At 42.3% G+C, this 22896-nt stretch overlaps 2 protein-coding genes across 3 annotated transcripts; one reads left to right on the plus strand and one right to left on the minus strand.

Annotated features, from left to right (window-relative positions):
- Positions 1-2469: 2469 nt before the first annotated feature.
- parlb (presenilin associated, rhomboid-like b) lies at positions 2470-7384 on the minus strand. The gene is made up of 10 exons (XM_056375114.1): positions 7238-7384; positions 5757-5973; positions 5533-5673; positions 5153-5201; positions 4977-5072; positions 4704-4853; positions 4531-4601; positions 4097-4198; positions 3916-4013; positions 2470-3569 (listed from the first exon to the last, which is right to left on the minus strand). The coding sequence occupies exons 1-10, from the start codon at positions 7312-7314 to the stop codon at positions 3446-3448; spliced, it is 1125 nt and encodes a 374-aa protein (XP_056231089.1). The 5' UTR covers positions 7315-7384; the 3' UTR covers positions 2470-3445.
- Positions 7385-7974: 590 nt separating this feature from the next.
- Positions 7975-22850, plus strand: LOC130167673 (nucleotidyltransferase MB21D2). 2 transcript variants are annotated; one of them, XM_056374086.1, is made up of 3 exons: positions 8357-8488; positions 12073-12444; positions 15814-22850. In XM_056374086.1, exon 3 carries the CDS (start codon positions 15816-15818, stop codon positions 17076-17078), a length of 1263 nt encoding a protein of 420 aa, XP_056230061.1. In that variant the 5' UTR covers positions 8357-8488; positions 12073-12444; positions 15814-15815; the 3' UTR covers positions 17079-22850. The 2 variants fall into 2 exon arrangements, with proteins under 2 accessions (XP_056230060.1, XP_056230061.1); XM_056374085.1 differs by lacking the exon at positions 12073-12444 and having other exon boundaries at positions 7975-8488.
- The last annotated feature ends 46 nt before the right edge of the window (positions 22851-22896 follow it).

Below are 22896 nucleotides of genomic sequence, written 5' to 3' on the forward strand. Positions count from 1 at the left end.
GACTAGTCTCCCAGTTCCTGCCGCTGAAAAACATCCCCACAGCATGATGCTGCCACCACCATGCTTCACCGTAGAGATGGTAATAGCCAGGTAATGAGCGGTGCCTAGTTTCCTCCAGACGTGACGCTTGGCATTCAGACCAAAGAGTTCAATCTTGGTTTCATCAGACCAGAGAAACTTGTTTTTCATGGTCCTTTAGGTGCCTTCTGGCAAACTCCAAGCGGACTGTCATGTACCTTTTACTGAGTAGAGGCTTCCATCCGGCCACTCTACCATAAAGGCTTGATTGGTGGAGTGCTGCAGAGACGGTTGTCCTTCTGGAAGTTTCTCCCATCTCCACAGAGGAACGCTGGAGCTCTGTCAGAGGGACCATCGGGTTCTTGGTCACCTCCCTGAACAAGGCCCTTCTCCCCCGATTGCTCAGTTTGGCTGGGCGGCCAGCTGTAGGAAGAGTCCAGGTGGTTCCAAACTTCTTTCATTTACGAATGATGGAGACCACTGTGCTCTTCGGGACCTTCAATGCTGCAGAAATGTTTTTGTACCCTTCCCCAGATCTGTGCCTCAATACAATCCTGTCCCGGAGGTCTATAGACAATTCCTTTGACTTCATGGCTTGGTTTCTGCTCTGACATGCACTGTCAACAGTGGGACCTTATATACACATGTGTGTGTTTCCAAATCATGTCCAATCAATTGAATTTACTCCAGGTAGACTCCAATCAAGTTGTAGAAACATCTCAAGGATGATCAGTGGAAGCAGGATGCACCTAAGCTCACTTTTGGTGTGAATACTTATGTACATGCGATATTTCAGTTTTTTATTTTTAATAAATTTGCAAGAATTTCTAAAAATCCTTTTTTGCTTTGTCATTATGGGGTATTGTGTGTAGATTGATGAGGAACAAAAGGAATTTAATCCATTTTGGAATAAGGCTGTAACATAAAATGTGGGGAAAGTGAAAGGGTGTGAATACTTTCCGGATGCACTGTAAACTTGTAGGAGTAAAATTGTAGGAGTAAAATAAAATAAATAAATTTATGTATTTTATTGTTATCAGATCCCTTTTGAGAGTCACACACAGATCCACAATTGTGTACAGACAGTAAACTCTGCTCTGTGTGTGTGTGTGTGTGTGTGTGTGTGCTGTTTGTGTGACTGTGAACTTTAAACTGTTTCTCTGTTTGTCGTCTGACGTCATGTTTGTCACAGTGAATTCATCAAACTGCTTCAAATGAAACTTTAAGCTTACAGATAAATATCTGTAATCTCTCACTTTCATTCCTTCTCACAAATTTAATGGACCATCTGTTTTCTCAGTCACCTTCCTCTGAGCTGTGAAACCGATATCAAAGTTACAGCAGTTTGTTTTTCTTCCATATTATTTTCTTTTTTTGCAGCTTTTCACACTGGTTTGAAGTGGGCGGGGGCTCAGATGATTTTCTCTGTGCACCAATCAGGATTTAGCAACATCTGAATCAAACAGCTGGATGGCCAATCAAATCAGATCAAAGTGCAAACAGGCCTGGAAACAGACTGAAGAGTTTTTGTCTGTGGATAAATAACTGAGAAAATTTAATTCTGTTTTCATGTTTCATATTTCATAGAAATACTTCAGATTTGAATCCAAGCTGACCAAGCTGCTCTTGTTCCAGCTGTGTCTGTAAATGGTGCCCCTGTATCAGCACAGAAAATCACTGGCACACAGCTGCCTTCACTTGAGGACTTATACAGATCCTGATGCCTATGTCCAGCCACAAACATCAGCAAGGACACATCACACCCAGGTGACCAACTTTTCACCCTGCTGCCCTCTGGAAGGCGCTGTAGGTCCATTAAGACCTGCACCTCACGGACTGAACAGATTTTACCCGGGTGCCCACAAAGAACTGAAACACTTGGTTGTGACTTCACACAGAAACCGAGTTCTGCATTTGATCATTTAGTTCAGCTGCAGATATGAAGTGTCAGTCCATGAGAGTCTGGAAACTGAGTCTCAGTCCGGACCACAGACCAGACTGAGACTGGGTCAGTTCTGATGGAAGCAGTTTGTGAGGTGATTAATTATTCAAACAATAAAATAATGAAAAACTAATCTGAACTCAGTGATAAAATCCCAGACCCTGATTCTTGTTGGTCTTCATTTTAATCTGTGATCATACAGACCATAGATCTAATAACACCGCAATGCTGCTAAATTATTATTGAAGTAGGAGAAACGTTTTAAATCCAATTTAATAAACTGTATTTTTAATTTAACTTTTATTACAGCATACTGTGATATATGGTTAACTAGTACTGAGCTGTGTCATTTGCTTTTGGAGCAGCTGAGGGAGTCGAGCTGTCACAGTCCTCAGTCAGAGAAGGAGCAGGATCAGAGAGCAGAGAACTGGACCTCAGGTCAAAACCTGATCCAGAGGCTGCTTCAGGGTTTGTCTGAGTCCAGTACAGAGACAGAGGAGACCAGAACATTATCTGAAGTCATGTGTGTAATTCAGAAAAAGACAGATTTATAAACTCACTGTTTTCTCCAAATACACTTCTGATTGGACTTTACACTGTTCTTTTTTTCCTCTGGTATTTTCTTCCCACACATTCTTTTGTCTGAGTGGAACAACTTTTAACCCATCACAAGCTGATACTCAGAGAACAGAACAGAACAGCTGTCATTTAGACCACAGTGAACAGTGCAGGCATCAGTATTAATCGCCATCAGAACCAGCAGCTTCTACTCTTTAACTTTGAATAAAACCAACAGACATAAATAAGCAGAAATAAAGACGTTAGAAGAGAAATGACTGTAGAAGGGAAGCTGTCAGAGAGAAGTGACTCTGTAACTTCTCCTGCTGCTGCTGGTTTTAACTCCTAAAAAAACATGTCCTGGATATGTTCTTTATTTCTTTACATGAAACTCACAGCTCCATCACTGGTCTATAGAAAACATGCACATTTCATTAGAGCCTGAAATCACTATTTAATCAACAAAAAAACAAGTAAAAATCTCAAACAGTGTCTGGATCATTTCTTCCAGTGTGAGGACAAACTGCTGCTCTGAACGGAACTTAATGTCTTTAATAAAGTCTTTAGGAACTTCACATGGAGTATAATGATACTGGGCCTGTCACTGGTCCAATAATTAACTGATAAATTATTAGATAATTATTTATATAGGGATGGCATCTTTGACTAAAATCTGTTGATTTTATATATAAATTATATAATAAATATAGACATTAATTATTATTTTAAATCCAGGTGTATTTGTGTGAAACATCATGACTCTCACATGCTTCCTGTACACCTGTCCTGGGGAAGCTGAATGGTGCATAAGTCCTGAGAGGGGCTGCAGCAGTTGTCTCTTCTCTGCACGTCTGTACATTTTATACATCTTTACATTCATTTACTTTAAATTTTTTTTCCCTCCATCAGTCCCGGTGTTTCAGTGCCTCACACGGAGCCTCCTCGGTCTCCTCCTCCTCCCGGCCCTCCTCGAGTTCTCAGGTTGTGCCAAAGGTTCACAAAAGGTTCTCGGTTTTTCCAGATCAACTCGTGACCGAACAGGACGTACCAGCTGGAGGAGGGAGGGAGCAGAGAATGGAAAAGGGGCTTCAGAAACACGCCACCTTGTGAAATTCTTTTGATTGAGCTAACGCAGCCATCAACCAGAAGACAGTAACAGAAGAATCAAACACTGTTACATATAGACACGGTCTCTGTTTCATAAGTAGATCTAGACGACCTTCATTAGGCAAACACCTGAACCTTCACTTAAAGAAGAAATCTATTTCCTAATTTTACACAAACCCATAAATCTACATATAAAGAGGTTTAAAAGATGATATGATGACATGATGATAATTTTACTATATGTGGAGTATGTGCTGACAGGACGCTGCAAAGCATTAAAATCATCTCACATTCCAAACAGGGCTCCTCCTAAATGAGCAGCGTGGTCAAAGAACTTCCAACCCAGCACCAGACCTGCCGTATCCATGGCAACAATGGCCTTCAGAGCCTGCGGGGACACAGAGACAGAGGGTCAATTTCTGATGAGAGGAGAGCAGGTGAGTCAGGTGAACCAGGTGGGTGGAGTCTTACGTTGGCAGCAGTGAAGGTGAACATGGGGAGGAAGATGATGGCGAGTTTGGCTTCAGGCATTTTAGTGCAAACGGCAGCCAAGACGGTCATGATGGCTCCAGACTGAAAACACAGACACAGATACACACACACACACACACACACAGAGTATGAAACAAAGTAAGACCTCACACATGAAGGGAAACAATGTGAATGCCGAATCCATGCCTCTCTGCTGGTGTCACTTTAACATAAGGCTATTTATTTATTTACTTGAGACCAAACAATTTTTCGTGATTTCACAACAAACAGGAAAAGACTGGAACAAAATACTGAGAAATAAACATTCATTTGTGTTTTCTTATTCAGCCCCAATCATCAATCAGTCAATAAATAAAGGTTAATAAATAAATAAATATATGTATACATCTAATTATTTTTATCTTGTTGCTCACCGCTCCCAGAGACGGGCCGAGTCTCCCTGTTGCCATCTTACTTACATAGCTGACGAAGGTGGAAACAACACCTGAACAAATAGAAAGTAATATCAGTGACTCTCACACCAGAACCTGTCACTGCTGACAGTCTGCTCCGGTCTGTTACAGTCCAGAGTTTTCAGGTGCAGTACCTGCTGACAGGTACACAGCCAGGAACTGCTCCCTGCCCAGCATGGAGACAGCGCTGGTGGAGAAGCTCCAGAGGACGTACATGTTGGCCGCCAGGTGGAAGAAAGAGAAGTGACTGAATGTGGAGAGAATCATTGGAGAGCAGAGTGTCTCTGCAGAAAGATCACAAAAAACAGCCTCTTGTCAAACACAGCCACGAAAATCACCCTGTCAAACTGCTGCTTTGACTTTCCAGCTGCTTGTGTGTTTCTAACGTTACGAGCAGACAGACTCACTGGAGGCAGGGTTGGAGGTGAAGTATTTGATCATGGAGCGCTGCAGAGACGGTACTCTCCAACAGCAGAACACTATGGCATTAGCAGCAATGATCCCTGGGGAAAAAGGATGAGACAAGGAAGTCAGGATCGTGTCACCCGCTGTCAGTCAAACACAGAAAACCCAGTTGTCTCACCTGTGACCGTCCTCTGACCCTCACTGAAGCTGTTCCACCATTGGTTGATCTGAAATACAAAAAGCCAATCAGGAATCAGGTAAGAGCTAAAAAGAGGACTAGTGGCTCCGCCACAGTGGCACTGAGAAGTGAGGTCTAATTATCAAATCAGCTTCATTACACAGGTTCGTCTTCACCACCTTGTTTTCTTTCATCCTTTCTTTTTATCTTCATCTTTGTTTTTACATCCACCTCACCTGTTTTCATCCTCATCTTTTTCATCCTCCTTCTTTCTTTTCATTCTCCTCACCTCTTTTCTTTTCATCCTCATCTACGTTTTCTTTTCATCCTCCTCACCTTTCTCTTAATCCTCCTTACCTCTTTCTTTTTACCCTCCTCACCTCTTTGCGGATGTCTCCTCGTTTCTGAGGATGCAGCTTCTCCAGCCAATCAGCTCTGATCTCATTGAAGAAGCTCTGGACTCGAAACTTGACAGACTCGTACTGCCAGATGGCTGCTGAGCCGAAGGAGCAGCCTGTAAACTGACATGGAGTTAACACCTGCCCGTCACGTCCCTCTGACCTGATGAAGTCACGTCTGTCATGAACAAGTAAACATCACCTACCCCCACAGTGAAGACCAGCGGTCTGATGAGCCGACTGAAGGCCCGGGGGGAGCTGGGTGGAGCCTGCTGGTCACAGTGTGGGGTAGAGGTCCGGCGCTGGATCACAGCCTCAGAGGACTCTGTGTGGGGGGGTGCCAGCTCCTCCTCCACCTTCTTGGATTCTGGTTTTCTGGCGGCTTTTCTGAAGCCACATCTGCGCAGGAAACTGTGAGGCCACCTGGTGGACAGAGAGAGGACTTCAACCACAGAAACAACCACCTGAGGACGTCTGCAGCCACACACAGAGCTGATATCATTAATCGATTAGCAGATCTACAGGAAAATTATTTTCTGTTATTTTGGACTGTTTAGACAAAACAACATCTGAGGACGTCACCCTCGATTATGCTAAGTTGTAATCAGCATCTTTTCATTTGGACATTTTTTTGTACCAGCAGATGAATCCATAATGATACCAATAATTAGCTGTATTCAGTGAACGTTAAATAACGTATTTATTAATACACAGGAGATAAACAGATACTGCTCATCAGATTTCACTGGCAGGTGTTTTAGAGGTTTAGAAAACTTTCGATCTGATTTAACTCAAAATATCAACCTGTACAGTTTTATTTCTCATCCAATATCATTTTGAGTCTATGATATTTATTTTACAGAAAATCGTTCTCCTATGATGATTTTATTTGAAATCTAGTGGTAATTTAAGCAGGTGATGCAGCAATGGCCATCAAACTCAATTATTTTATTATTTAATTGATTATCTAGGGTTGCTCTACTGAAGTGGCATGAATGAGGGTTAACTGGTGACTGCATTAGAAAATGACATTATTTTGTATTCATACCAAAATGTTCAGTGTTTTATAAAGATACTGACCGAGTAAACATTCCAGTTTCAAGATACGGACGTTTTTGTTTGTTTTGAAGGCAATGAGGACTTCAATTACTTTGAGCATTTGATTTTATTCACGGAAAAATTCCACATTAATTATTAGCAATCGACTCCAAACCAAACTTAAGAAAATTTACTTACAACACTAATTTTTTCACCAAATCCAACCTAATAAAGGAAGGGAAAATCCCCATGATGGTTTTACCACTAAAGCTACATTAAACAATTTCCGTGTATATGTCATGAAAAAACAGGTAAATTAAAACACTCACACACAGGAAATGGAAACATAAGTCTGTTATTACAATTGAGACACGTCCCGCTTTAACATTGACAGCTAAAACCGAACATTAGCAATAAAAACTTTTATAAATAACTGATAAATAATCGATTAACTAACGAGAACACATGGAAACTGACACAAGTGAAAACAGTCACAAAGAATAAACAGTTAGGTTTGTTAGCTGCTCTGCTAACGTTAGCCAGCTAACTCCAGTTAAACAAACTGTTCTTGACACAAACGGAGCAAACTCCAAGAAGCGGAGCTCTGTCTACCGGAGCACGCTGCCTCTCCCCGGCTGTGCGCGCTCACCTGTCGCCCTTCACGGAACTCCGTAAAAAGTCTTCTCCAGTCAGTCTGAACAGTGCAGAGCAGCTCCTCCACGCCATGTTGGGGCCCAGTGACCCCGACCCATCGACACAGCAGGTCGTTCATTTCCGGGTCAACACGAACCTCCGAGGGGCGGATGACCCCTGGAGGACAGAGACCAAAACTGCACACTGGAATAATAAAATAAAAGGCCATTGAAAAGGCTGCGTCAAAAACACATACCCGATTTTCCGCCTAGGACTTTCAAAATAAAACACAGCCAAAGTGCATTAAATAATTTACTTTCAAATAAGTAATTGTTACTTTTATTTTCAATCTTTTTAATTATTATTATCTTTTTTTGCAATTTGTGACTCTCCACCTACTTACCTTGGGCTATAAATATTCTCCATACTTATATCCTATTATAATAACTCTTTTAATTTTAATTGTCTTTCAGGGCGACAATGCAACATCAGTTCCAAATGGCGTTTTGACTTTCTGTCACATTTACAGCCATGTTTGATAATGTGTTCTGTCTTATTAAAAAAATAATAATAATAATAATAAATTGGTTATTTCCATACAATATCTCATAAGTTTCCTGGAAAGAACCATGTACTTTGGTACTAATTGCATGAAAATAAAATGAAATAAAATAAAATAAGCACTGTCAGACATAAAGAAAAAAAAGGACAATGTGGAAACAAACACATACAAAAGTTTGAGATTGAGTTTATTTTTGACTTCCAGATGAATCTTCATGAAAATTTGCTCAATCTGTTTATTTGTTTTGCATGTGCAGCTCATCTGCTGTCCAGTACAACCTGCCTCCTGAACGAACTAGCACTTTACTTTGAAGGTTGTGAGCAGCGGAAGTGGAGCCGTTGTTTCCGGTGGTTGTGTTTGCTGTGGTCTGGTTCGGCTCGGTTCAGCTCGGCTCGGTACAGACCAGCAGCTGTAGGACCAGCAGAAGTAAACCTGTGTGTGACCGCGGAGGAAAGATGGCGGCCCCTGCTCTCTCCGGTCGGACTGGCTCGGCGGGCAGCCTCGGGAACAGCCCCACAATGGCCGCCGGCAGGCCGCCGCACGGCGGCGGCGGCGTCGGGCCCGAGCTCGACTTCAGGTCGGCGGCCCGCATGGAGGACCTGAACCGGCTCATCCAAGAGTTCAGCAAGCACGACCAGCGGGAGTACGACGACCAGCGGGCACTGGAGATCCACACGGCCAAGGACTTCATCTTCTCCATGCTGGGTGAGGGAGGAAACGCACAAAAACCGAGCGAAAACCGTTATTTAACGGGTTTACGGTAAACGGTGCTGTTTGTCAGTTAAAGGATGCCCACTCTGATCCCCTAGACTCCAGCGCCCGGCTTATTTAATACCGCAGAGTGGATGGAGAGGCAGGTGTAGTCAGGTGTGGAGCTGGAGGATGCGGGTGTTTGTCCCGTGAAGGTGTTGAGGCTGATCTACCTGTGCACAGCTCAGGCGAGGCTGATGCAGACTGATGTGCAGGGACATCACATTTTCTTTGGAGCGTTTGCTTCATATTAGTAGTTGAGAGTTTGTCAGATTAGTTATCTTATAGTGTTTTAAATATATCTTCATCCATATCGAAGCCCTTCACACAGCTTGGGGGTTACCCGTAATGACATGTTGCTTTCAAGTACAGGTGAGGAGATGAAATCTGGTCCAAGAAGTCCAGCTAGATTAACAGATGAGTTATCTATTTCTCTTTTAATTGTTTGGATTACAAACAACAGAAAACACTGAAAACTGTCCATCACAATATCTAGGAACACAAGGTGTCGTCTTCAAATGTCTTGTTTTGTCACACCAAAAAAAACCCAAATATTCAGTTTACTGTGATGATGTGCGATGTTGAAACAGCAGATTCTCACCTTTGAGAGGCAAGAGAAATCATATGTTTGACATTTTAACTTTAAAAACGACTAATTATAGCATTTTTATTATCTTTCATCATGAGGTAAATAGCAGAAATACATTATTCATGTTATATCTATCAGGAATGTGAGCTTGCATGTGTGTGATTACCGGATGACTTCAGTTTGAGGTGTGCTGGCTGACTCTGAAATGGTTGACACCACTCTTAAATCAGCACAGCAGATTTTCACACAAGTGCTAGTTGGTCTGAACGCAGCCTAAAGGCATGTACACATTGTTCAGTTTTGGATAATCCCAGACGGAGCATGACCTACGTGAAAGAAACGTGATCTTTGGTCGTGGCTCCAAAACAGTGGTCCCACGTCACACTGGGACGGATGTTCAAAGATGGCCGTTGTCTTGGTTTTGCAATCAGAGATAGTCTGGGACAAAATTCAGTGACACTGTCAGAAATATAAGATGGCCATGTCACAATGTGACTGCTGCTACTACCTTCGTCCACTAACCAACCAATAGGAGTGCAGCATGAAATGATCATTGTTTACCACTATAGCAGCACAGATGGATGATGCACACTGATATTGACTTGTGTTGTAGCCTATGATTGAGAAAGTGTTATCGTACAGTCTAAAATCAAACTTGATGTCGTACCCAAGTTCATTAGACCCATGTAGCACAGTGTGGCCTGTAATAACCTTGTAAAATTAGTACAGTATAGGCACCTAAGACAGCACCCTGGCTTGCCGCCGTTTCAGGGCGGTTCACCTGTTGCCTGGGGGTTATCACCTTAAATGCAAACAGGAACAAAAAGCCCGGACATACTCCAAAACACAGTTGGATTCTGCCAGCAAGGTAGTCAGACACACACATGGTTCAGTTTAGGTGTTTGATGTCTACATAGGTGGACTTGTTCTCACATGAACAGTTGGTTCTTAAAGTCATACATTTTGAGCTGCAGAGACGTTTACAAAAGGAAGAACAGTTTGAGCTTAAAGCCACAGACTCCATTAAAGATTGTACATGATATAGTATCACTGGGTAGGGCTGGGCAATGAAAAAGTATCTAAACCAACAATTAAAACCTCTCACCAACTTAATCTTGCTCATGATCGTTAATAAGACCAGAGACAGTTGAGAAAGGGCACTTACAATCATTTCCTGTATCCGTGTCCCGTGGGTTTCTCCACCTCCGCGCCCTTTAGGAGACCAGCAGCAGGTCTGAGTCTGTTCATTCCAATTAGAGAAGTGAACCTGATCACAGATTATCATTCTTTCCCCTCATAGTCACTGAAATAAATATTGGATCAGTTTCTCACAAGCCACAGATCTTCCGAACATTCTGATATCAAAATGTAATTTTTCATCCAGATCAGGAGAAAATTTACTTTATTAGAATCCTGTTTCTGTCTCAGCAACAAAGTCTCCTGAGATTTCACAAACACAGATCTGTTTGTTGGTTCTGGTGTCACTGCTGCAGTAGAGCCGATGTTGCTTTCTAAACACAAGTTTAGAGGGACCTGTACGTGCAACTTTGAATTAAAAGTTAGAACTGAAATAAAACTTTTTTTAGGAAGTTAGTTACCATTGGCGCTGCTTGTAATGCGCCATCTTTTGCTCAAAGTGAAGCACTGAGGCTCAGGCTGCGTCCACACTGTTATCATTTAGTTTTAAAATACAACACTTCTTCTACGTTTACTCCTGGCGTCCACACGACTCCTGAGTTTCCAGCCTCTAAAACAGATTTTTCTGGAAACTCTACTGGAGCCATTGTAGTTTGAAAACTCTGGGGTTGTGTTGTAGTCGGGACAGACACAAACTGAGATGCCTCCTGATTGGCTCTCATCAGTCACAACTACCAGACAGTGGTGAATGCAACATGGATAGAGACCAAGGGTAACACCACCAATTAGTTCAATTATTTGAACACAATCACATTGCTGAATATGAAGAGCATGGCTCAAAAAGAGAGACAGATGAGCACCAAAGTAATCGATCATTAATTGTAATCAAGGTAAAGGTTTGGAATAGTCATATAAAGGAATACTGTGTATTCACAGTGTATCTGCTAATAGGTGTCAGTGATACGATTCATTGATCCTTAATATAATCGTTAGTGCAGCTCAAGAAGAGCCAATCAGACGTCGTTGACCCCTCCTGCTGAGTTAATGATGTTTGAGACAGTGTGTCCTGACAGAGTGAGGTCACTCCACTGCTTTAATACAACTTTATTAACAGCAGAGAGAGTTCTGTCATGGAGATGATGACTGAGACGGTGTGAGAGGAAGAGGAAACATGCAGGCTGAACTGTGGGAATGTGTGATTTGATCAGTGAAAACATTCCTGTCAAAGAGTTTCATTATGTTGCTGGACCTCCTCCAAAATCTGGATTAAAACACACACACACACACACACACACACACACACACACACACACACACACACACACACACACACACACACACAGCAGCAAAAATGTCCATCAGGCTAAGCCAGGCATTTAAATTTAGTCATGTTTTTTTTTCTTAAACACACTGACAGTCTGCCAACAGATCTGTCAGGTTGGTTCAGTCATAACTCAGATTTGACTGAAACTCAACCATCAGTGTGTGGACAGATCTGTCACATCCTGTCTGACATCCACACAGAAATAACTAGAGTCTCTGAAATGCCCAGACAAGGAATAGCAAGCATCCTGATGTTTTCACAGCTTGTGTTTGTCATGTAGTGTTTATTTAGATCAGTGAAAATAGTGAGTGGGTAAAACAGGATTTAATGGCTGTACCTTTGGTGAAATTGGAGCTGTGTGAGTCCGTGACCTGCAGTTACCCATAATACCCCTGTTTTTGTGGACCCACATAATTGTTCAATTGTGTCCTTGAAGAACCATCATCTTGACCACTGCTCATCCCATCAACTCCATGTGTTTTGTTGTAGGGGACTTGAAGAAGTACAGTGTCACCTGGTTGAGCTGTTATCGAGAAACAAAAAGGGTTCAACATTAAACAACAGTCGGTCAGGGCTGAAGAAAAGGCAAAGGTGGAACTACACCACGAGGACAGTGCAGCACCTGGACAATTTAAGCAAGCTAAGTTGTTTGAGCACAAGATTTCAGGGTAGATTTTATGCTTTACTGTGTTGGGAATTGCACACTTAGCAACTTTAATTTACTGTGCTTTTTAAACTAAATCAAATTATTTGAGTGTTTGGATCAGAGGGCCTGGATTTCTAAACCCAGAGCCTCTATATTTAAACATGGATCTTTTTCCCCCCGGCGTTCCCGGATTCCTCTGTACATCCTCACATTTGGTATGTTGCTGTGACGGGTAATTCTGCATGTCTTCCGACAGTGGCAGTGCAGTGTCAAGCTGTTTGGATGATGTACTCAAGAAAGCTGCAAGATGGATTAATGCAGGCTAAGCTATTAGCCCCTACTGACCGACACACTCTGAGTGGGCACTGCACTAGTACTTTTAAAGATGCATTAATGAGGCTCACTTCTGCACTGGGTGGCATGTTATTTCATTGTAATGAACATGGATATTTTATTTTATTTTGGATCAAGCCACAGACACTCCCCTGCTGTAAGTTTTCACTATCTTCTGTTAATCTATGGCTGACAATGGGCCCAGCTGTCGGGGAAATGACTTAGCCTTACTGTAAAATTAAACTATATAATCATGATGCATTTTAAAAATTCATGTCCAGTAACAGTTGATGGGGAAGTTGGAAAGTGCTGATTGACCAGTTAATGCATTATTGTTTTGTTCTTTTCAAGGGATAAGTAAAAAAAAAATACAGCATACACCATTTAAGGCTGTTGTAGGAGTTTAGCTCACTGCTCTGTAGTTACTGGACTATAGTGTAACTGGGCAGAGGCCATGCTTATTGTGGTATTTTTACTACTGTGTTGAATAACATTTGTTCAATACGCGTTCAAGTCAGTAACTATTGTCAATGGTTTCAAATAAAGTCCCTAGTTGGTTGAGGTGTCCTTCAGGGGTCAGTATTTGACCCTCTGCAATTTACTCTGTACATGAATAATATTTATTTTCTGGCTCAGCTCTGTGATGTCCATTTTTATGCTGATGATATCGTGTTGTACGTCACCGGCTCCACCGTAATCAAAGACCTTCTCCAGGATACAGGTTGTTTTCAATGACCTGCAGACCTCTTGATTAATTTTAAAACTTGTTCTAAACTCCAGAAAGACAAGAGACAGGAGCACAAACCACTGATGTTCTAAATGTTATCCATACCATAAATGAAGATGTAATCAATACAACATCATAGATATTTAAGTAACTAGAATCGCCTCCTTGTGGTTGTTTCCTCAACCAACCAGCCAAGAAATCAGCCAGAAAATATGGTCACAGTCTCTCCTTCCTGAGTTACAGCGTATTTTTGCAGATCATTATGAGGTCACAGTGAAGTTGACCTTTGTGTCATAATTAGTGAATTTGATTACAGTTATGGCCAAAAACATGTTTTGTGAGAGCACAGTGTGCCAGAAGTAATGAAGTTCCCTCTTGGCATCCCTAATATGTTAGATTCACAAGAACGTGAGATCTCGGTGACCTTGACCTTTGACCTTCTACCAAAATATAATCAGTTCGTCCTTCAATCCTGGGGAAAAGTTGTGCCAAATGTGAAGAAGTTTCTTCAAGGCGTTACTAAGATATTGCATCCATGACAACGGGAAATGTGCATGTAAGGAGTCACAGACGGATTGATGGACAGCCCGAAAACAATAAGTCTCCAGCTCTTGCTGTTGTCGGTGCAGAGGCATAAAGATTTAAATTGGATTCTTACACCATAACAGAGAGTAATAAAGCTTCAGTTGCTAAGTAATTAATTCGTTTTTCTAGATGAGGTGTGTTAATGGGACAACATCTTTGGTGTTGGGTAGTTTTAAAAAATGAAGGAATGTCTATAGATAACAAAACCCAGGAACCACAAGCTCATGAAAAAATCAGGTAAAGAAGCTGTTTCTTGTTGAGTGAAGCACCTCCTCAAATGTTCACTTCATGGGCCCGAATCAGGCCAATCGAAAACTGCATTTGGGTTCGGCCCACAACTTTTCTGTCTATATAAATGCCCAATAAGAAGAGTGTCTGAGTGGGTATGATTCTTTGTAGTACACACACAGACATGTCAGCCCCCTGCAGGTTGATTTTTTTGTTGTAAAGTCAGTGAAATCAGTGGTTGTCCGGAGAGAAGAAAGTCAGTGTAAACATGGAATATTGGGGAAAAATCAGCAGCAATGTGAAGTTAGTTGTATCTTTAATAGGCTAAAGGCCTGTTGGTTTTGCTGTACAAAGGTTTAGTAGTAATGGATTATTGTGCTGTTAAAGTCAGCTCACACATCAGCAGGAAGATGAAGACTGAACACAACTAATACAAAATACAAGTATCCAGAACAGGGTCCAGTCTTTCAGTTCAAACTGTGAGAACCAGTGAAAACCACCAGACAAACAGTGTGTGTCCACTCTACAGTACAGGAATGCAGTCATCAGCCAGGAAGTGTGTGTCTCCACTTTTAGCTCAGCAGAGCGGAAAACCAGTCCAGACCGATCCAGTCCAAATACTGAGGGTGGACACAATGATCTGTCCAGTCTGTTGCAGGCCAGACTCTTCAAGCTTCCAAACTGACCCAGAAATTGACCCAAAAACCAACCCTGACCCAAAACAAGAGATCTGGTCTGAAACAGACAGAGAACAAAGTAAACCTGATCATAATGAGATTTGATCATGTCTGTGTTAAACCCGAAGAGTCCCAAACAGACAGCTCGACAACATGATCCATCAGTTAACAGCAGCAGGACTTCATAGGACACTCCCTCTCTGTGTGCCTCAAACACATTTCTTCCTATGATGATGATGATGATGATGATGATGGTGAAACACACTGTGAAGACTTACTGTAACTGTCTCTGTTGTCACCTAACAGAAGGACACTAAACAAACCTTAGGCTTAAGAAAAAACATAAACCAAACAAAATATTGTTTTGCTTGGTTGTAATATTTTGTTTTTCTGCTTAATGCTTTAAGACCTTCTGCTTCTGTGATGGTTACAATGCTAATGTGCAATAGTTCTTAATGAAGAGGCCCACAGCCTACAGTTTACTCACCACCTGTCTTTTTAATGGTTGCTGCTGTTTGTCACTTTGTTGCATTCTGCTTGATACCAAGTAGTTCGTACAAAATGTGGCCTGAACTCTCGATTGGCCCCTCTCAAAGGCAGGGTGAAAACCCAGCAAGAAGGGGCAAGACGCTTAGAGCTTACTTTCTTACCTGCACAAAGTGTCTATGATTGTCAGATTGTCATTTTCTGAGTGTGTACAAGTTGTCGGACACATTAGAATGTGTGGGAGGAGGAGGTGTCAGGTGCTGTTACACAATCTGAAAAGCAATTTATTTGGCGACCCAGATGAGTCTATGAGTATTTTGGAAGGTTAAAGATTGGATCTGTTAACCCCTCACATTACCAGATCATCTGGGCCAAACATTGGTACAGACAAAGGTCCATATTGCCCCCATGCCAAACCTGTTGATCCACAGGAAACACCTGAACAAGATGCAGTTGCACAATAAAAACACTTTGTGTGCTCGCTTTTTTGTGTCTGTATAATATGTTGTAATTCTTTATCTGTCTGTCATTTGTTCTCTGTCTCTCAGGAATGGTCCAGAAGTTGGACCAAAAGCTCCCGGTGGCCAATGAGTACCTCCTGCTCTCGGGAGGCGTTCGGGAAGGTGTGGTGGACATGGACCTGGACGAGCTGAGCGTCTACGCCCGTGGCACAGACTACGACATGGACTTCACTCTGCTGGTCCCAGCGCTCAAACTCCATGACCGCAACCAGCCGGTGACCCTGGACATGAGGCACTCAGCCCTGGGCCACTCCTGGCTCAGCCTGCGCCTCTTTGATGAAGGAACTATCAACAAGTGGAAGGACTGCTGCACCATCGTCGACCACATCAGCGGGACCACCAACTACTTCTTCTCCCCGACGCTGGTGGCCGACTGGTTCTACCAGTCCATCTCCCTAGTGCTGCTGGAGGTGCAGAAGAAGCCACAGAGAGGGATGCCCAGAGTGGAGAAGGTGGAGAGGAACGGCACCATCATCTCCGTCATCCTGGGTGTTGGGAGCAGCCGGATGCTCTACGACATCGTCCCCGTGGTGTCGTTTAAAGGCTGGCCAGCTGTTGCTCAGAGCTGGCTGATGGAGAACCACTTCTGGGATGGGAAGATCACTGAGGAGGAGGTGATCAGCGGCTTCTACCTTGTCCCTGCCTGCTCCTACAAAGGCCGCAAGGAGAATGAGTGGCGGCTGTCGTTCGCCCGCAGTGAGGTGCAGCTAAAGAAGTGCATCTCGTCCAGCCTGATGCAGGCCTACCAGGCCTGTAAAGCCATCATTATAAAGCTGCTCTCCCGCCCCAAAGCCATCAGCCCCTACCACCTCCGCAGCATCATGCTGTGGGCGTGTGACCGCCTCCCTGCCAACTACCTGGCACAGGACGACTTCTCCGCCCACTTCCTGCTCGGCCTGATCGACGACCTGCAGCACTGCCTCGTCAACAAGATGTGTCCCAATTACTTTATTCCCCAGTGCAACATGCTGGAGCACCTGTCGGACGAGACGGCCATGCTGCACGCCCGCAAACTGTCCTCGGTGCGCTCCGACCCGGCCGAGCACCTCCGCACCACCATCGAACATGCCAAGGCCGCCAACAGGCTGACGGTGGAACTGCAGTGGCGAGGAAGCTCCAACAACCTGCCATCACCGCAGTCTGACGCTGGAGGCGAGAACCAGCCGGACGATCGGCTGGCCAAGAAGCTCCAGCAGCTCGTCACCGAGAATCCTGGGAAATCCATTTCAGTCTTCATCAACCCGGATGACGTGACGCGACCACACTTCCGCATCGACGACAAATTCTTCTGAAACTGAGAAACGTTCTGCCAGACCTCCTCCTCTTCTCTCTCTCTCTGCCTTCCTCCTCCTCACCCGGTGCCCCGCCTCCTCTGAAACTTTATTTTTTACATTTTTTATGTTTTTCTGCCACAGAGTGAAGTGAGGTGATTGTCTAGTTGTGTCTGCCACAGTTTTTTATTTTTATTTTTCTATTCCCTCTCCCTTCTTCCCTCCTCTTTCACTGTGTGCCCTGTGTTTTTTTACCTGCTGAATGCCTTTTAAATAAACAGCTGAATAGCAGCAGGTTGTTTTTAAAACTGAAGGATGAGGTGAAATCCACCTTCAGATGGAATTCATCTTCCTGTCCGACGGTAGTTTAATGTGATTATCAGGGATTCTGGAAATGAGACCAAACCACCACCTCCTGAAAACATCACAGCAGCCTCAGTAACCTGTAGTAACCATGTAACATGAAGGTAATATTTCCACCTTAAAATATGATGCAATCACTGGCCAGTCATTACCACTGAAAGAATAAAAGCTCATTAATACACCTTTATTTATTAAAGCAGTTAAACAGTAACTGATGCACAGCTTTGCAACAATTACACTAAATATTCTGTAACAAAGAAAGAGCAAAGATGTTACAAACGTTTGATCTCAGAACATTGATCAGTGATCAATCTGATCATTTATCTTATTTATTTACTTTATTTTTCTGTTTTCTTCTCAGGAATTATGACTTTTATTGTAATTAAGTCTAATAGAATAATTAAGCTGAGGTATTATCTCTTATACATGCTCAGTATTCTTCTCCTCTCTTCTCCATTCTTCTTCTTTATTATAATCATGACTTTTATATATAAAGTTTCTCATAATAATTCAGTATGTCACCCAGTTAGAAACATTTCCTCATAATTAAAGGTGAACATCTCAGATATGTATATATATACATATATCATAATTGTAACCTTGATACTAAGTTATAACGATGATGTGATATCTGAATTTTTCTCATAATAATTTGGTTATGAGTCAATGACAGATGCTAATTTCTCATGATTAAATTGCAAGATTTAATATGTGAATAAAAATGATGAGATACTGTCGTATAATTATAAGAAAATAATAAGAGAGCAACAGCAAGCTAAGATGGAGGATTTTTGTTTTTGCCTCTGATTGTTAAAACACTGAACCTGCAGCAGCATCAAGGCTGTTCTATATGAGATTGTACACACATTCAGGAGGTGGGGATGCCAAACCGCACGTGGTGTCTCAGAGCCAGGAGTGAAGATGATGAGTTGTGTTTGAAGGTGGATTTTGTCCCTCTGAAGAATGTCTTAGTCCTGCTGGGGGACAATGGTACTAATGTCTTAGAGACTAACTGTAAATAGAAGAAAGCTGACTGAACACTGATGTGTAGACAGAAGTGAAATAGAGACTGATGACTCATGATGATGATGTGTGGACAACTCTTCGTCTAACTTTGCACAGAATGTAAAAAAAAACCCACTTTTTTTTGTTCGTCCTGACTCTGAAATGTTGTATCATATCATCAGACAGTGACACTTTACTGCTGTAAAGCTGCAGTAGCTGTCGTACTGAGCATTTTAAATGTGCGTTAACCAGTGAAAAAGCAGGAAGTACACAGTGATACTGCAGTAACACTTCATCAGTCTGTTTTTAATGTGCTGACCACAGAGCGCTTTTGAATGTGAATGTGAACAGAAGGTAAAGTGCCCATGTGGTGTTTGGGGACAGCTATGAAAATCAGATTTCAATTGACCTAGAGACACACACAGACTTTTTTCTGCTGCTCACTCGCAGAACTTCTCATAAGGTTCAGAAAACTGGTGATGTGAATGTTAGTTTCAGACTAACCAGGAGAGGTGACGTGGTGAAAAAACTTGCTCCAAACAAGACTCTGTTGTCCAACATGTGGAGGTTGATAAAAGATTCAGTTTTCTGCAGATGATCTCTGTCCTGAGGGAAAGAGCTTGACTGTTCTCTGTGATACAACTTTATCAAGAGGCAAACAAGAAAACAAGGTGTTGAAACAGATCACTCAGGTGCTGATCTATGTTGTGCAGCAGTATTGTGGTAACAGGATAAAATCGTTCGTTATCACATCACCTCTGCTAATGTCATATTATGGACTTTAAGTGGTGACGGTTGATGGGACAGCTACCGCATGATGCAATGATGTAGATTCTATGTCGACACTTCTTACTGATGCAGTTTAACTGTCTACTACGAGAGAAAGACTAGTTTGCCCTGTGATACGTTACAGAGTTAGCAGGTAATTATAAATTCTTGTCTTATTTAACACTTTCATTTCATTTATATTCAATCATACCATTAGTATTTTATGCATTATGAGTATATTTGTTAAAGATACTGATAATTTGACAGATTTTCCCAATTTATTCATAGACATGTCAGTCATTGCCAGCAGCACTCAAGATGCTGAGAGGTGAGAGCCAGGCTCATGTTCCAGTAGGCAAACTGTTGTTAACCTCCATCCTCCCTCTCCAGCCCATCACCTCACTGTGCTGTGTGTTGATGTCTCTGTCCGTGGTGCTGAAGTAACTTATTTATACAAACTCCTCATCTGATTTGAAATTGTCTGTAAAGCGAATATCAAGAGCTCTCAGGACATTTAAAGAGACATTGTAGCAATGTTCAGATCGACCTTGGTTAACTGAAGAAGTGAAGTAGCCGTTACCATTAGCTATTACCACGGCATCACGTTGGAATGTATACGGGCACCGTAGCCGTCACTTCACCTGTTGCTATTAGTGAGTGAGGCGTTTTGTTAGACAGTCTTCTGCAGAATGAATTGATCATAAGATTCCTGTAGTAAGGGAGCACTAGAAAAAAAGTGGTTCATACAACTTTGTGTCCGACCGTGTAGGAAATCAGATGAGTTCAGAAGCCTTCATACAGAGGCGACAAGATGTTGTTTTTAAAAAAGGGGGATAATGGCAAATATTTTCATACATTGTCTCCAAAAAGACCTTGATATTATAGCGCTGGGTTGTTCACAGAAATAACACAGAGGTTTACAAAGCTCTGGCGGAGTCTACCTGACCCTCAACACGGTCTGAGTCCACCTCCAGAGACTCCCAACCTACCTGCACATTTTAGATTATAAGTAGCATAATGTGGACAACACAGCTGCCTGCACCAAGGGCATATACTAAACTCTTGCCTATTTTAGGCTCCACTGTTGGTCAGTGTAACAGGCAGGGAAATTCAGAGCAACAGCTAAAACACTGATCACTTCAGGAGATGTTGTAAAGGACATTTAATGAGGGAACACTTAAAGTAATGGTCAAAGGCTTCCTAAACAATGTATGGACAAAATGGCTTAGAAAATGAACGAGCCTGTTGTCCACCAGCCTCAGTCAGAGCTGGGGATGTGAATTCGCAACAATTTATGTTTCTCTGTAGTAAACTTCAAATCCAACCTGTCAGTGAACACATCTAACAGCATCACTGTGTCTTCTTCAGCCTGTCTCCTCCACTGTTTAACACTCAGGTGAATCTGCTGCAGTGTGAACATGGTCTGTAGAGTGTCACTGACTCTCTCTTTAGACATGATATCACAGGCAACTCTCTCCACTGACTCCTCTCACTCTCCTCCATGTTCTTTGTTCTGATCAGAAATGATCGCACATGTCAATATGCTTCGCTGTTTATGTTTGACCTGCTGTTTTTGTTTAACCTGATGTTTTGTTGTCAGCTGCTTTTCTGTGTTTTGATGTGATGAAGATTCAACTCAACTCAACCAGCTCAGGACGTGAATCATAGAGGGACATGTGGTCTGATGGAGAAGTTTCAGAAAACATGATTCCAGCCTTATTCTAAAGGTCTGAAGCTCAGGGTGGAATGTCCCAACAGTCACACCATATTTTTCAGGTCTCAAGATTCTTCATAGGAATAACACTGATAGTTAAACTAAAGCCCAACCAGCTCAGAGTGGGTTGACCATATCTGCAGCATTTATGTCTGTTGTGAAGGTCCACGCTGGTAGCCTGCCATCATATCCTCCTCCTGGCTGCATCTCACTGACTCCATGATCTCTCCAACAATCCAGTGTCCCTGTTCAACGCCACGTTCACTCTAAAGCAACACAGTTTAGAGCGCTGGCCTCAAAAGAGCTTGCAGCAAAATTCAGTGTCAGAATTTTAAGACGAGATCTCCCAGTGGGACTTCTTCTTCTGCTAGTTTAGTTTCAGCAGTATTTCTAACAACATTAGGTCTAAAACTAGGATATGGCTGGACTGTTAGCAGTATCAGCTGGTTTCAGAGAAAGTTAGAAGCAGTACTGACGACTCATCTACAGACATAGCTAAGATTTGTTGCTTGGTACTGTTTTGAAAAAAAGTTGCTAAAGGGTTTGAAAAGCCAGTATATCTAGTGACGGGCCAAGTTTTCAACACTACTTAATTGCACCAAATCATTTTGAAAGAGCAGTCACAGATGGATAAACTCCAACACTCAGCTGGCCGACCAATGAGGTGTAACTCCATCATTCACTCAGTCAGTCTGTCTTTGACATTTATACTGCTGTTGTCGTCCATCCAAAAAGCTGCAATACGATACTTGGCAAACAAACATCTGCTGTTGTGCACTCATGACTAAGCATCATGGGAGTTGTAGCTGGTCCTGAGCTGGTCGTGTTGAAGGCGAGTCAGTCCCAGTTTTTGTTGTTTTTGTCGACTGTCCCAAGCATTTCCAGAAAAATGCCAAATAACCTAGAGACATCTGACTGGCAATGTAATCTCCATATCCACATCCTCAAGTGCAATTAGTGAAAACACACACATAAAGTACACACAGACACACAGACTCGTAAATATATGTGTGTATATATATATATATATATATATATATATATATATATATATATATATATATCATGTATGTATATGTTTATATATATATATATATATAACATGTAGCATTAAGACTAAAAGACACTGAAAGAAGTTGAAACTGGTTTTAACAAAGATGCAAACAGACCACAGGACACTAACCCTCCACAAACCAACACACACACACACACAAACTCACACTCACTCAGAGGTTTCTCACACCATCAAAGTGCCACACACTCTCCTGCTCGGTGGAAATGTGATCAGTGTGTTGTTCTTCTGGGCTTCATGACCTTTGACCTTACTCCTCTCTCTGTTCAGAACCTTTGGACTGTGAGTTTTGAGTTTCTCTGTATCTTGCTGCTCTGCTTTATTCTGATGTTGGATTTCTTTATGCAACGTTGACATGGATGGTTTCCCTTCAGATGGCAGCTCCTCCCCCGTCTGTGAAGGTTCTTCACTATAATTCACTGTATAGTAGAGTCATCATAAAGTCTTTTAACCAGAAGCTCTCGCAGTCTGTGCTCAGTGACTTCTCTCCATGTAAACTCTATCATTTCATCTGTTCGTTAATAACTCTGGACCTTTACTCAAACAGGAACTTTAAGTCTTTCCTGTTGGTTGTTGTTTTCACACACAGTATATCTGTGGTACAGCGGTGACAGAGGTGAATCTGATGCGATGGTAAGCAGTCTCATTATCCTGCGGGATCTGCTGTGAAGGCAGCACATGTTGAATAACAGAGGCCCCAGAAACCAGCCCTGTGGAACACCACTCAGACTTGTGATTGTCAACAGCAAAGAGTCCCTGATAAGCTAAAATGAACACACAAACATTCCACATTTACGAGTAGGTTGAGAAGATGGTAATTTTATATCTTGTACACAGTAGCTAATAAAAAGTAAAGTTATTAAGTCATTAACTTGTGTGCAACAGTAATTTTCCTGAACACACTTGAGGTTCCTATC

This window comes from Seriola aureovittata, chromosome 4, assembly GCF_021018895.1.
Source record: "Seriola aureovittata isolate HTS-2021-v1 ecotype China chromosome 4, ASM2101889v1, whole genome shotgun sequence".
Classification (NCBI taxonomy): Eukaryota; Metazoa; Chordata; class Actinopteri; order Carangiformes; family Carangidae; genus Seriola; species Seriola aureovittata.